Source organism: Triticum aestivum, chromosome 2A, assembly GCF_018294505.1.
Source record: "Triticum aestivum cultivar Chinese Spring chromosome 2A, IWGSC CS RefSeq v2.1, whole genome shotgun sequence".
Classification (NCBI taxonomy): Eukaryota; Viridiplantae; Streptophyta; class Magnoliopsida; order Poales; family Poaceae; genus Triticum; species Triticum aestivum.
The window spans coordinates 2,862,066-2,876,747 of record NC_057797.1 but is presented as its reverse complement, the minus strand read 5'-3'; the positions used below and the strand labels follow the sequence as shown (position 1 = coordinate 2,876,747).

The window sequence follows — 14,682 nt, the reverse complement described above, 5'->3', positions numbered from 1 at the left end:
GACTCAGCTGTCTGTAAGTAAGCACACATAGGATATTTGACTGCGTGGTGGGAAAAGAAAGAGGAGAGAGAAACCAGTCGTCTGTACAATTACCGACCGTCTAGTAGCACAAAAATCGCTGCTTAGCGACGTCCAACCTCCCGTTGTACGAAGGGGTGTCTGCATCTAGCAGTTTTTTCTTCCAAGATCGATACAACCACCGCATGATTTTAGAGGCTATACGGACTACTAAATAGACAATGCGTTGTAAAAGGTGTCTGTAGTAAACAACTAAATAGACTATAGTCTGACATGGACAGAGGCTATAGACAGGATCTGTCTAGACTGTTGTACATGCCCTAAGTAATGATAACATATGGATCCAAACAGTAGCTCTATATATGACCTGCAAAAAAATTATAAGAGTTTGTATGTTAAAAATCATGTCATTTTTACAGTTCCATATAGCCCAAGTCCTGTAGTATTTGGCTCCACTTCATTTAGCCATATCTCAAATAACGTGTTAATACTATTTGAAGAGCAGACATTAAAGGCTACATGACTCGTACGCCCAGGGCCGGTCCTGAGAATTTCGGGGCCCGGGGCGAAACTAAAATTCGGGGCCCTTTAATATAACATCAATAGTTACTATTACCAATAAAAAAATAAACGCACTCAAAATCAATATTTATATCAGATAAGTTATACGAATTACCTTCAAAGTTTCTTCTAATTCTCGATGCAAAGTCTATTTTGAGGGGGCTGATGCTAATCTCAAACATTGAATTATTTCTGAATTATCAATATTACTCTTGAAAATTCTGTAAATAGCTTCTCTCCGTGATTCTATAACTTTTAGTGGCAAAGCCAGAAATAGAGCAGGACTAACTTAATGCATGCAAAATTGCAACAAAAAAATGTTATAGTAGGAATTATATATTTGGCACTAACATACTTTTTATATAGTGTACCCGAGAACCAAAAATAGACAAGGTTAAAGGTTATGAAGGCACATTCATAAATAAATAGCATAATCAGATCTAGTTAAGTTCCCTCAATGGTTTTAGGTAACTTGAATATGCAAGTATTGTAACCGTGAAAGCACGGCAAAATGATGTTCTCTTCATTCTTTGTAAAGATGACTTCCTACCGTCCTAATTACTTTCATTTTGCCAGGGGAATCTTTGCCATAAGTCCTAGATGACGATTCAATCATTAGAATGCTAGTCATCTTGGTACATATCCATTCATTCGAAGGAATGAAAATTAGAAAACAAATCTCTTAGTGTCAGGATCGGCGGAAGCATGTGCAGTGCAGGCTGCAAACGAGAGGAGCAGCTGATCTGATTGAGGAAACAGCAGTGGAACGCAGATTGAGGGAAGCCGGACGGGGGCGTGTACTCGTCTGTTTGCAGCGGATCGATGAACTTCAGTATGCCGTATGCGGGGTCTGGAAACCTCGTGTGGCGGCGTGCGATGGGAACCTTGGATTAGGGTTTTTGGAATAGGACTGAGGAGATTAGACGGCCTGCTTTTCCGCTACGTTCCTTTACATTCCCTACGTACAACTATGAAGGCAGTACGAAGCGATACGGATATGATCTCGGCCGTGCGCTCGTGCGTCTACCTGAGCACGATCGATCGATCGGCTGTTCCGTCTGTACACCAGTCTCGAGAAGTTCTGGGCTGGCCTACGTACTTGGTCGGGAGGGGGCCCCTGGATGTTGGGGGCCCGGGGCGGCCGCCCCCCTGCCCCCCCGTCAGGGCCGGCCCTGCGTACGCCATAAAAACATGGCGAGAGAACATTTGAGAAAGAGGCGTTGTATAGTTTCATCTTGATCAGAAAAGCAACATCGTTTATTACCCTCCCATCTCCGTCGGCAATGAGAGGTCGCCGATGATGATCACCTTGTTGAACAGTATAAGGTAGAACAATCATGGACCACCAGCAGAGTTGGATCCTAGGTAGACTCAGCAACTCTGTTGTGTGACATACTGCTTGGAGTTGTGTCGTGACGAATTTTTTGAAGACTGGAATGGTAAGGTTGATCTATCTATCTATCCGTCTGTTGTTTTTCTAGGCTTTATTGTACAATCAAGAATGTGGTCTTTTAATAGGCCACTCTGATAGACTTACAACAGCTCTATTTTGTGGCTCTATTGTTGCAAGGAAATTTACAAATTTTTGTGTCCCGATCGATGCCTCAGTTTCATATTATGCTTACTCTACTGTATATGGTTTACTATGCTTATTATGTTGACGTCTAGGATCCTTGTGGTGAAAATGTTTCTATTGGACAAAATTCACGTTGTGACGCATATATATCTCTCCCTAATCTATCCCTAATCCCTAATAATAAAGTACGGATTGACTCCGTGGGTTCACCGTCATAATACGCTTTCTTTTCGTGAATTTACGCTTTCGTTATTTTACTTTGCTATCCAAGGTGGTACTAATTTCAAACCCCCGTTAGTATAATTGGTGCCTCGCTGGGGCCTTTCCCTATTGCCTAGTGGGCTTCCACGATCCGCTTAATAAAAATAAAAATAAAGTTTAAAGTAGGTGCTCATGTGGGATTCGAAGACAGGACCTCCTGTTCCATCGAGAAGAACACAGCCAACAGAACTCCATTACGCTTGTGTTGAAAACTGATGTTCCTTCTCAAATAATTAGTCCCACCTCGCTTCTTTACACTAATTCTCACCAATTTAAATACGGGGGATATAATGTGAGAAGAGAACTTGAAAGGGCCCTGTGGAGGGAGAGAGAAGAAAAAGCATGTATGGGCATGTGTTGTATACTTCTGGAGTTACAAGAATGAGGGCAAGACCTGCACTAAGACAAAGAAACCTCTCCGAGGAAGATCAACAGTAGAGAGAAGAAGACAAAACAACTGATACCTCATCAGAGAGGGGAGACTATTAGGCGTGGTGCGTTCAAGAATGAACAGCGATTGAGAGGCAAGAAGATACTCTACCTATGGAGGCAGAGCGGTGGAACACCAGCGTGCGAGGCTGCTGGTTTCTTTCTTAGCAATCAGCCAACCTTAAACTAGGAAGTTTGGATCGTTCATGGACGGGAAAGTAATCATCGAGTAACCACACGGACGTGTTTAGCGTGCACGTATGTGTTTATTCATTCAATCTATATGCACGCGTTGCCGGATTTGATGCATGATAATTTTGTTTTTTAAATACCTCACAAACGCAAGCGCTCGTATATATGCGCGTACACTCACCCATATGAACATGCAGACACAGACCCTATCACTACGAGCACCTTTCAGAGACTGAGCCAATATATCATCTTAAAATTTACAAGTCATCATGATAATTTTGTTACAAAATTAGATTTAGCTCCGTTTGTCTCCCTCGTGAAACCATACTGACTGGCCATTAAGACGTAAAAACTAAAAAAAATTTATATATAAACACAGGTTAGGACACAAAGATATAACCTACCCTCTCTATTCCAAAATAAGTGTCTTAACTTTGTATCAACTTTAGTACAAAGTTGTACTAAGCTTGAGACACTTACAAAGTTGTACTAAGTTTGAGACACTTATTTTATAATGGAGAGAGTACATGCCAACGAAAATAAATTGTCTTTAGGCATTGCCGATGCCGGTTAAGACGAGTGCATAATAAACCACCGATATAAAATTGAGAGTGATAGCTTATCTTACGAAAAAGGCTTTCGCCCCGCTTTATAAATAAAGCAACCACCAAGCACAAAGTCAACAAGGTAACATCCGAACAACACACATACACAACGCCACCGTGGGCAAAGGTCCAACACGCACGCATAACTCACTCCACTGGTTCAGTTGTGGGCACAGCACAACAAGCCCAATACAAACACAAGGGACGCACAAACAAACAAGGCGGTGGCGACGATGACTAGGGAGCTAATCCGGCTCAGGTGGTGGTGGGGGAGGCGGTGGCGCCATCCGGAGAGCCATCGTGCGAAGCTGGGTGATGATGGAGGTGATGGCATCTCTCTCCGTGGGGCGGCTAAGCGGCCGCCAAAGCAGAGGGCTCTAGATGCCACCTGGTCCGATCATCTTCCACATTAAGCTCAGGCTCGTGCAACGCGATGCAGTCGAGCAAGTCATGCCAGACGGCATTCTCATCTGGGCCAAAAGGATGTCGGAAGGCGAGCTGCCCTAAGTCAATAAGGGCCACTGCGACAGAGATCTGCGGGTCAACCGCGATGGAGAACAGGTGACGAAAACGTGCTGCTAAGGGGCGTTGCCAGCCCTTGATGATGCAACAAAATGTGGTCATGATCATTGAAGATTATAATTTTTTTCTCCCGTTGCAACGCACGGGCCATTTTGCTAGTAATAATATATATATCTTTCACTAATAATAAAGCAAATTTACGCTTCTTTCCGCAAGTTTACGCTTTCAGTTTTTTTCAACACGTCTATATTTTTTTTCCAAAATCCAAGGTGGTACTAATCGTTCCCTAATGCGCTTTCGTCCTCCGCTACTGTCCGTTTAGGGCTTTAGGCTCACGTAGAGGAAAAGGACTCTACATTGAGCACATATAGTTTTTGTATTGGGCACGTTTTGTAGCTCCCACACCCTGATTCTCTATATAAATATAGGGTGAGATTGAGGAGACACCTGAGATCGAGGAGAGGCGAGATCGATCACGATAAAAACGATCCGCTGGTTGCGACTCGCGCAGCCAGGCCGGCGACGAGGTAGCTAGGCTCTCGACCCTTCTGAGTTGGCCAGGCGAGGAACCGGCGAACCGCCGGGTGAAGCCCGCGTAGGTAGGGCTATACGTGAGTGCACAACTAGAAGCTCTTGGAGGACGCCTTTGGCAAACGAGATCGATTCCACCGCGACGCATGTTCCGGCGACGGTGAGTATTGCCAGAACCAATTTAAGCCGAGGTAACCTGTCCAGCTCTAATTGTGTCTTGCGGGTTATCTCAAGCAGATCAGATCGATGTGGTCTTGGCAAAACTATAGTCCATCTTTTCCTTCGTCCATCGACCTGCAACCTGGTAATTCGAGTCCGACTGGTACACGCGGGACACCCGCCGGGCTGCTCGCCTGGCGTCAACAAACTGCCATGGTCTTCATGCTGATTAGTGACGGCAGGGCACGGTCGTCGGCAGCGCGGAAACCAAGAACGCCTACACAATTCCGGCAACATCCAGCATCACTATCATCCCGAGGGTGAGGCGGTCGTAGTAGTCCCGTCCGAGCGGACGGTGGCGGCTGGGAAAGCATGGAGACGACACCTGCGCAATCTGATGCCCACCTGCCTGGGTCGAGCTCGTGGTACAAGGCAGCCGCGGGACGTGGTAACGAGGACTCCCTGGTGTACTTCAGCCTCACCGACAGCCCCATGAGTGAGGCAGCCATCATTGGCCTGACTCTGCTATTGGGTGCAACCTCTGCGTGGACAGCGTTCCCAGGTGGATGTCGCCGGCGGAAGGCTAGATCAACTTAAACATCAACTGCTCCTTCTTCAACAGGGAACACATAAATGGTGCTGGTATGATTGCCTGGCGACTTGACGAATCGGTTGTGCTGGTTGCCTGCAACTCCATTCAAAACTGCTCTGAGGCGGAGGAAGTTGAGGCTGCTACGGTCGGCAATGCTCTCCGTTTAAAAAATCTGAACAAAACAAAGTGATGTGGAATCGACGAAGAATCAAAGACAGGTTTGCTCTGTCTAGAAGAGTGCTAAGTAGTACAGACTAAGAGAAAATGCAACAAGGCTGCCGATTTGCACGGGGAGTCTGGAACAAGTTTCCTGAGTTGATTAGAGAGCCTGTAATAGTTGATTGTAAAACTCATGTTACCCATTGATAAATAAAGCTCTTTTTGCCTTGAGAAAAAGGATCTCGTGCGCACCACGTGGTTATGGCCCTCTGGGTCGGGGCCCGGGGGTCAATGTTAGCGCCGGTCGAGCTGCTCCCTGTGAAAAAGAGGGGTCTGGTAGTTTTTTTTTTATGGATGCAGGAATTTTTTTTCATGAATTTTAGATTGGCAGAATTTTATTAATGGAGGCAGGATCTTTTTCTCATGGATTTTAGATCGATGGCTACTTTTGGGGCATGCAGATCATGTATCCAAGTTATTTGGAGGTTCAAAATTCAACATAAAATAGAGGAAATTCTCATAAGGGTTTCCTGGTTCAATGCAACACCATAATAATACATTCTGAAGTATTTCTAGCAATTTTTAGTATAACTTTTCTTCCAAAATTCAAAATCAAGTTTTGTATTTAGAAGGAGTTTAATTCAAAAATATGTGAGTTTTGCATTCCGAAGATTATGAAAAATGTATAGAACCTTATATTAGAAGATTTGAAATGCATACAATTCAAAGTAATTGCATTATATACCTATTATTATGAAAGGTTGTGTCATGCATAGGTGTCATCGGTATTATGAATGGATGATCGAATGGGCACCGTAGATCTGCATAATAGATTGGATTCTTTCTATATGTTGCTACCATTTTTCAAAGTAAGAACAGGATGGTGCAAATGAATCTCATTATGTAGACATAGGTAATCTTAGTTTTTTACTACGTAAACTATGATAGGAGTAGGCCCAGATAAATATGTATCCATTTTTTATTTCTATTGATCTATGACAAAGGGGATGTGCTGGACTGAGTGGCCGTTCTATTGAAACAAAGGGATGGAACTTGCAATATTTGAATCAATAGAGGTTATCTTTAATATGGATTTTATTATTAGATACTTGCAGTTGCAGATGTGTGTCACTTCCTTAGATCATGTTTGATTCTTTTTAGATGTTTCATATACAACCAGCAATTATATTTATGCAACTGGAAGTTCCTGTACATTCTTTTTTATCGGCTATAAAACATATTTCGGTTTATAATCATAATACATGTCAGTCTATAAGTAAGATTATGAGTTGATCCAGTGCCAAAAACAAATCAGTTCAACATGTTTGTTCTAGCAGTTTTAGGCAACAATTCACGTGTGTATGAAGTCTTAGTTGAGAAATGGTCGGGACATCTATTGTTGTTTGTATAGCCTTACATTGTAAAATAATTTGCGATAGCAAACATGTTAACTAGGGAGCAAGTTTTGTTTATACATAATTTCAGAGGTACTATTAATTTTTGGCTAATTTCTTGAACTAAATAATGGTTAAAGTTTTTTTAACCAATTATTTGTGAGCTACAGAGGAGAAAAAATATGATTCGCATTATATTGTAATTAAGAAAGAAGAGTGATTTAAAGGTAAAAAATTACATGATAAATATTCCATCACTACAATATCTAAGCCTGATTCTCGCACCTTACATTCCCCGGTTGCAACGCACGGGCATTTTTGCTAGTCTCTCCCTAATAATAATAAAGCACGGAACGAGTCTGTCGGGTTCACCGTCGCGTCCTTTTTACACAAAGGTCCCTGGTGTTTTAGGTATCCAACCCGCAGTCCTCTAATAAGTCAATCGAACCGGTACTGACGAGAGAAAAGAAAAAAACTGCACGACGACCTTGCCTTCCATCTCCACCTCCAGCGCATCTCCACGCTGTCGCGCGCCGCCGGCCCCCGCCATGCGCCGTCGCAGCCGGCCCCCGACACGCCGCCGCGCACCGCCAACGCCCCTCCGACGTGCGCCTTCCCCACCCCAGCGGCTTTCCACCACCAGCGACACTTGATGCCGGCGCGGCACCTTCCCCCAATCCCTCTCTCTCGCCACGACCCGACGCCGTCGTCCTCCACCACCAGCCCAGCCCCCGCGTGTTCCTTTTCCAGTGACGCTACTCACCTTCCCTCCTCTCTTGGCCGACGTCCAGTGCTCCAGTGACGGCAAAGACAGTTCTAAACCGTCTGCCTCGCCTCTAATCACAGGTGAGTCTCCGGGTTCACCGTCGCGGCTTTTTTGCGAAATAGTCCCTGTGCTTTTAGGTATTCAACCCGCACTCACGTCCCTAAGTGAAATAACGATTCGCAATAGAAAAAAAAGGTCCCGAACAGGTGCTGCATCACCCCCACCGCTTCGCCTCGATTGGCACTGGCGCAGGCCACCCCGCCGCTCGACCTCGCCTCGCACCGGAGGCGACCACCACCATCCTCCCCGCTCCCTCCCCTCCCCCAACCCGATATAGATGCCTAACCCGCGGGAATAGGCAGGCGGCCGGCGGGCGACGCGAGGCGCGGTGGCTGCGCGAGGAAGACGGGCAGATGCGGGCGCGGCGTCGACCGATCTGGCCGGTGGTGCGGCGGCTTGTTCCGGTGCCAGCGGCGTCCTGCTCATCCAGAGAAGGAGAGACAAGGGCCTGAGGGAGAGAGGAGACAGAGGAAGAAATGAGAAGGAGAAGGGGCGCACGCAGGGTGAGGGAGGCAGTCGCCGGCAATGGCGGCTCCGGTGACTGACCGACGGGCTTGCTAGGCACATGCTGCTTTAGTTGAACAGCCAGTTTGCTGTGTTTGACATGTCGTGCCTGAAATTTTGTTCTGGAACATGCTGCTTTAGTTGGTAAAATCATTCTTGGGTAGATTTATCCGATGTACTGATGGATCATCCTCTGGAGTGCATGAATTGAATGAATTTCTGAATTCTGAGCAGTATGATGTCATGGTATTTGATTAGGTTCTTCTATGAATCCGTACCAAAACCATCCTTGTAATTTGTTGTTCCCTCTCTCTTATCTGTGGTGCATCTAGCTTTGGCCCAGTCCTCTAAAAATATTGATCTCATTGTTGTGAATTTTGCACCACAGGGAAGAAGTTGTGGTGGCGGCGAATTATGCAGCCATTGTCTCTCACGACCGTCGGCCCCTGCTCGCGACGTCTCTACTGGAGCCGCCTCTGCCTACTCTTGTGTGTTGCAGCTCCTTACTCTAGCCACATGCCGCTTGCTCTCCCGCTAGCCTCTGCCTCCTCTGGTCTCGAAGTTGATGACACCCTGATGCAAAGCTCCCACAATCATCCGCTCCGTCTCAGCGTAAGAATCATGCTCGCACCTGTCAACTAGATTAGTTCATTGCGTATGTGTGTAGCCATACTTTAGTTTTAGTAATCGGTTGATATTACAGTTTGGTTACCCTTTTCTGCTTTGTTAGAAAAAACATGTCCAGCTGCAGAAAAGTAGTTTGTATCCAGCTTGACCTCCATAGCAGGAAGATTTTACTAATCGTTCTATCAATGTTCTATTAATGGACAGAGGAGGAGAGCAATGTTCTATTAATGGACAGAGGAGGAGAGCAATGGAAATAACACCCCGTCGCGGTCCTGGTGCTTCTCTCCATGGGTTCGCTTGCAAACCTCGGCGTTTGCGGCTTCTATAGGTACGTACTAGACGACTACCCATTGTTTTTGTTTTCTATTGACAGTTTGATCGCTTCATCAATCCTTCTAGAGGGTCTTGACAGGAAGGACTGAGCAGCCACTGTGCTGGAGTAGACTGTGTGACAGGTTTTTTCCTCTCTCTCCTACCCGTGATTGGTTTCTTTGGTGAAAAAAGCATCACTGTCTTTCAATACATCATGGATGCTCAACCTGTATGTCTACATGGTACAAGAATGAAGATTAACCGTTCAGTCTATTGATTCAGAGTGAGACAAGGGTGAAACAGAATAAGCTCATTTTTGTGGTGAGTTCCCTAGGGCCCAGACCTAGCATTTTAATTACAAAATTCCGTTTTTGATCACGTTATTTCAGTTTCATTATAGACCTCATAATATTTTTTATGCATTAATATAAGGTTTATAATATTTTGTGGAGCAATCAGTTCTGCATAGAAAAGAGCTCACCTAAATTAATGACATGTTCATCTTATCTTCGATTAAAAAAGTTTGCCCACTAATATTCAGTTCTACTAAGAGTTGCAGAAGGCAAAATTCAGCAAATTAACTCTTAAGTAGGTGTTTTTGGTATTTCCCAATGTAATTAAAAAATTGCTTCTCATAATACGACAGGTTCATTGTCGGAAAAGAATATTTAGCATGAATGTAGGTGCTTTCATATGAAGCTGGACATGTTTACAATGATCGACCGGATATCGTTACACGTGTCCTGAATATGAAGTTTAATGATTTCTGAGAAGATGTTAAAAGTGGACATTTGTTTGGTACAATTCAAGCATGTAAGTTATTTACATACTGATTTTCCCCTGCTTTGTTTTAATCTTTTCATTTATATAATTTAACTTTATCCATCTATTTCTCTTCCTTTATTTTTCGGTTATCCAGATTTATACATGGTGGAATTCCAGAATAGAGGCTTGCCTCATACTCATACTTCAATTCGGCTTATAGGGAACAATCATGAGCCTTCGGCCTCCTTCATAGATGGTTTGATTTCGGCTGAGATACTTGATCCTTTGGTTGAGCGCTGGTTATGCTCTTATGGATTAAAGTAAAGTGTGCATGTATGAAAGATGGATCGAGTTCCAAAAGATTTCCCAAAGATTTTAATGAGCAGACATCGGTTGATGATAGAGGCTTTCCTATATATCGTAGACGTGATTTGGGTTACTATGTGAGGAACAAGGGTACTGTTAAGTTTATTTTGATCCAAATCCAATAATAAAATTTGATCAATTCCTGTATAATCTATGGAAGTTGCATATATTTGTCAGGATTAATCAGCTTGATTGATAAGTTATATTTTTTATTTTGCAGGCTGTATCTGCTGAAACTTTATAGGCCAGTTACACATACATATAGAAACAGTGTCATTTTCCTTTAGAAAAAAAGATTAGCGTTGCATGTTGATAGTAGCATTGGCCAATAATTTCACACCGAATAGAATCTAAGATGAGATAGAAGCAGATGGACTGCAAGCTATAACTGAATAGTGCACAACGACAGATAAACTAACGAATACGAATTCTTATTTTTTTTGTAAGTGTTGCAACACACGGGCTTGTGATTCATGGTTCGGACAACTCCCGTAGCAGCTTGTGATTCATGGTTCGGACAACGCCCGTAACAACTCCGGAGTGGGCCACCAGTTCCTTCCTTCCTTCCTCCTCTGCGCTGCGCTGCTCTGCTCCCGATGACGAGTCCAACAGCAGACGGCGAGGAGACGCCGAACGGCGGGCAAGGACGAGGACGCGTCGTCTTCCGGCTGCTCTGCTCGCCGGCCGGCCTGGTCGCCATCCCAACCTCTGCTCTGTCGGCAAGGCAGCGCAGTGCCACCCACAGGCCACCCAAAGCACACCCACGTCTCACTGCCAGAGATAACAACAACCGGCAAGCTCCATACATTCTTCTTACTATTGAACGCAGCAGCTGCTACATGTAAATGTGAGCACCAGATTTCTTTTTATATGTCCATGGATCTATTCTTGCAAGCAAACTGGTGTAAAATGAAGCAAGGTCTGCAACACATTAATTTGAACAGTAGGACAATCACAGTCCTGCTGCTCTGGTGACCATGACAAATTAAAGCTTGTGTCGTCTGTGTGTAGCACGTAGTACATTGCTGTACGACTATCACACTAGCTCAACTCAAATTGATCATGCTCGATGATGCTTCAAGGTACTGCCTTCCCGGTGACTCTCGCTTGGGCTCCATCCACAATATCCTCTCATGCCAACTGGTGGCTCCTTTCAGACCAGGTCTCTCTCACTCTCCCAATTATTACCAGACGACATCATCAGTGCCATGGCAGTACCAAATTATCCGGTGAGAAAAAATTCCGACAACAAAAAGTCTCATCGTGGATCTTGCAATCGCGCAGAAGGCGGATCCTCCCTTCTCCCTCCCCGAGGCGCTCCCGGGATGAAAACCTAGCGCCGCCTCCATGCCCCCCTCACCGCCTATGCAAGAAAAAGGGGCCAAGTAAGCCGCAACCACAAACAAATGCCATAGCCGTCCACCCTCAGGACAGCCCCACCCGACAGAGTTTCATGTTGTCTCTGCAAGTTCTCCGTGTTGCCACAAATAATTTTTCTGAGGAAAATGTGCTTCGCCGCGGCGGATTCGGCATCGTTTACAAGGGGTTGCTGCACGATGGAACAATTATTGCTGTGAAGAGGATGCTGTCCACGGTGATCAGCAACGAGCCCATTGATCAGTTCCAAGCAGAAATCGCAATCCTGAAGGTGCAGCACCGCCACCTCGTGTCTATACTGGGGTACTCGGTCGAAGACAACGAGAGGCTGCTCGTCTACGAGCACATGCCCAATGGTTCTATGAGCGAGCATCTCTTCCGTTGGAAGCTGCTAGGCTTGCAACCCTGCCTCTCCTGGAAGAAGCGGCTCAGCATTGCACTGGATGTCGCTCGTGGTATCGAGTACCTCCACTCGCTGGCGCAGCACTGCTTTATCCACAGGGACCTAAAGCCGGCGAACATCCAGCTCGGGGACGACTTCCGCGCAAAGGTGGCAGACTTCGGGCTGCTTAGGCCGGCACCAGACAGGAATGCTTCGGTGAAGACAAACGTGGCAGTAACTTGGGGCTATTTAGCACCAGAATATGTTGGTATGTTAATTTCACCTCAATGAATGGATTTTTTGGCTCCAAAATCAAATACGCGTAGCAGACGATTTTTGTGGCTCTAAAGTAAAAATACGTGTAGCAGATGAATGGTCAAGGTTTATCCTTGTCACCATTTAGAGCCATACTCATCAGCATATTTTGAATCTCCCTCCACTGACCCTGTTCATACGTGTAGCATATTTTGAATCAGCATATTCTTTTTGAAAATGGGTCCTCCTATGCTGATGCGCTTGAACACCAAGTGAGTCTGAAGCCTGTTTCCAAGCAAACACTTTAACTTTAGGAGGTAAAAAATTATTTGTAGAACATAAAATCAACATGAACAGGGGGCAATAGCCCCCCCCCCCCCCACCCACCCACACCCCCTTGGTGCACTTCACAATGTTGTAATTATTCAGTTGTTATTTATAGCTGAGTACATGTATCTTAGAATCACTAGGGCATAAAAATTAACATCTCTGAGCGAAAGAATGAGGTGCTTTTTCGCCATCAACCATAGCTTCAATTCGTTACTGGATTTGATAGCGGCACTATCACTTATCAGTCGATCGCCTTGGAAGATGACCAAGGTGGTAGTGGTGCATGCAATGGGCGCAGAACCATCCAATTCTAATCCAGGTTTACCATCAGGCCTTGATGCAGTTGGTGAACCTGTGTGATGTTGTACAAAGTGAAATTTCTCTTTTGAAGTGCACATTCATTCATAAAAAAAAGGCATGTAGAAGATATTGGTGTTCACCACATGTTAGACATGGTATGTACTCCCTCCATTCCTAAATATAAGTCTTTTTTAAAGATTTTAATAACAACTACATACGGATGTTTATAGATATATTTTTGACTGAAACTTAACAGGAGCTCTTCTTTTTAATTAAGCAGAGGGAAAACTGTATGTTCACCGGGCCCGAGTTTGGAATATACCCTGTCGATGAAATGTGAGTGGGTGCAGTAGACGGGGCCTGACTGGCATCATCCCAGGAAGGAATGAAAGCATTGTGCACGGCTAGGTGTGCTAGCCATGATGTGCAAGGAAAGAAACCTGCTTTTGCAACAAGCCCGCTTCAGAAAAAGCTTGATGTCACGTGCTTTCAGAAGGGCAACTACGGCTGCGGGTGGCCTTGAGTCAATGGGCTATGGAATGAGTTCACAAGTAGTAGAACCATCCAATTCCAATCCAATTTGGCCATCACGCGTTCAATCCAATTGTTAAACCTGTGTTGTTGTGGAAACTGAACTTTCTCTTTTTTGAAGTGTACATTCAGCAAAAGGAGAAGATGGTTGATATTCACATCTTAGACATGCCATGTATGTTATCATTGTGATCATCTGATAAAACATTCCATCACATCCATATTTACGCCTCGAGTTACGAAATGTTTGACCAATCACTCAGCATCAGCAATGTGTTCTGAATTGTGCAGTACTGCTGACTGTCATACAGTACAGCTGATAAAATTCAGGTAGAGATGTGGCTCCCTTCATTGCTGGTGTGTTTCTCTGCTGCTCATCATGTTGGTCTTGTTACGGTGTCAGTGTGCGTGCCCCATGTGTGCAAAAAAAAACAAAAATGGATTTGGGGGCTGTTCTCTTTTATTTTCCTGAGCGTTTTTGCTCGATCATAAAAAAATGGAGCTTATTTAGTTTGAACGGTGCAAAGGTTGGCTGGAGATATCATCATCAGTTCTTGGCGTGTGCTTACTGATCGTCAGCAAAGGCAGCGAAGTCCCAAGATATCATCATCACCAGAGAGGGGCGCCATTTTTCTGCAGCTCAAGGTGCTCTTCCAATGAAATTCTTCATTTGAGTCCCTTTTTTGATCCACTCCTTATACCTGCATTGGATCATAATACCCACCAGAAGAACCATGCTAATTACTTACACATGTCCCTTCTTATCAGGAACCAGACTGCATCATCTTCTGAAGAAATTGACGCTCGTCATGCTGTTAACAACTGAAGAAATCGACACCCAGCGGCTGGTTGGCGCCAAACTGGGGTCATCGTCACCCGTCTGATCATCATCCAACTGCAACTTACCACTTCGCCCGGAGCTACGACACACCACCACCCTCATCACGCATACAAATAGCCCGGAATTGTCGCTATCTGAATTACCTTTACTGTCTCCTTGTTCACCTGTTTTACTTTATTATGTTGAACTGAAGATTGCATTTCACTGGTTGTAATGGGTATAAAACCAACCCTGAATCTATCTGAGAGCCCTGGAGCTCGACTTCCT

The 14,682-nt window shown here is 44.8% G+C and overlaps 1 protein-coding gene and 1 long non-coding RNA gene across 2 annotated transcripts; both read left to right on the top strand.

Moving 5' to 3' along the window:
- Positions 1–7,958: 7,958 nt before the first annotated feature.
- LOC123186913 (uncharacterized) lies at positions 7,959–10,487 on the top strand. The gene is made up of 4 exons (XR_006493737.1): positions 7,959–8,941; positions 9,161–9,589; positions 9,915–10,081; positions 10,188–10,487. It is a non-coding gene; the product is annotated as an uncharacterized lncRNA (long non-coding RNA).
- Positions 10,488–11,852: 1,365 nt separating this feature from the next.
- Positions 11,853–14,458, top strand: LOC123186842 (receptor-like kinase TMK4). Its single transcript, XM_044598524.1, has 2 exons — positions 11,853–12,426; positions 14,343–14,458. The coding sequence occupies exons 1-2, from the start codon at positions 11,853–11,855 to the stop codon at positions 14,456–14,458; spliced, it is 690 nt and encodes a 229-aa protein (XP_044454459.1).
- The last annotated feature ends 224 nt before the right edge of the window (positions 14,459–14,682 follow it).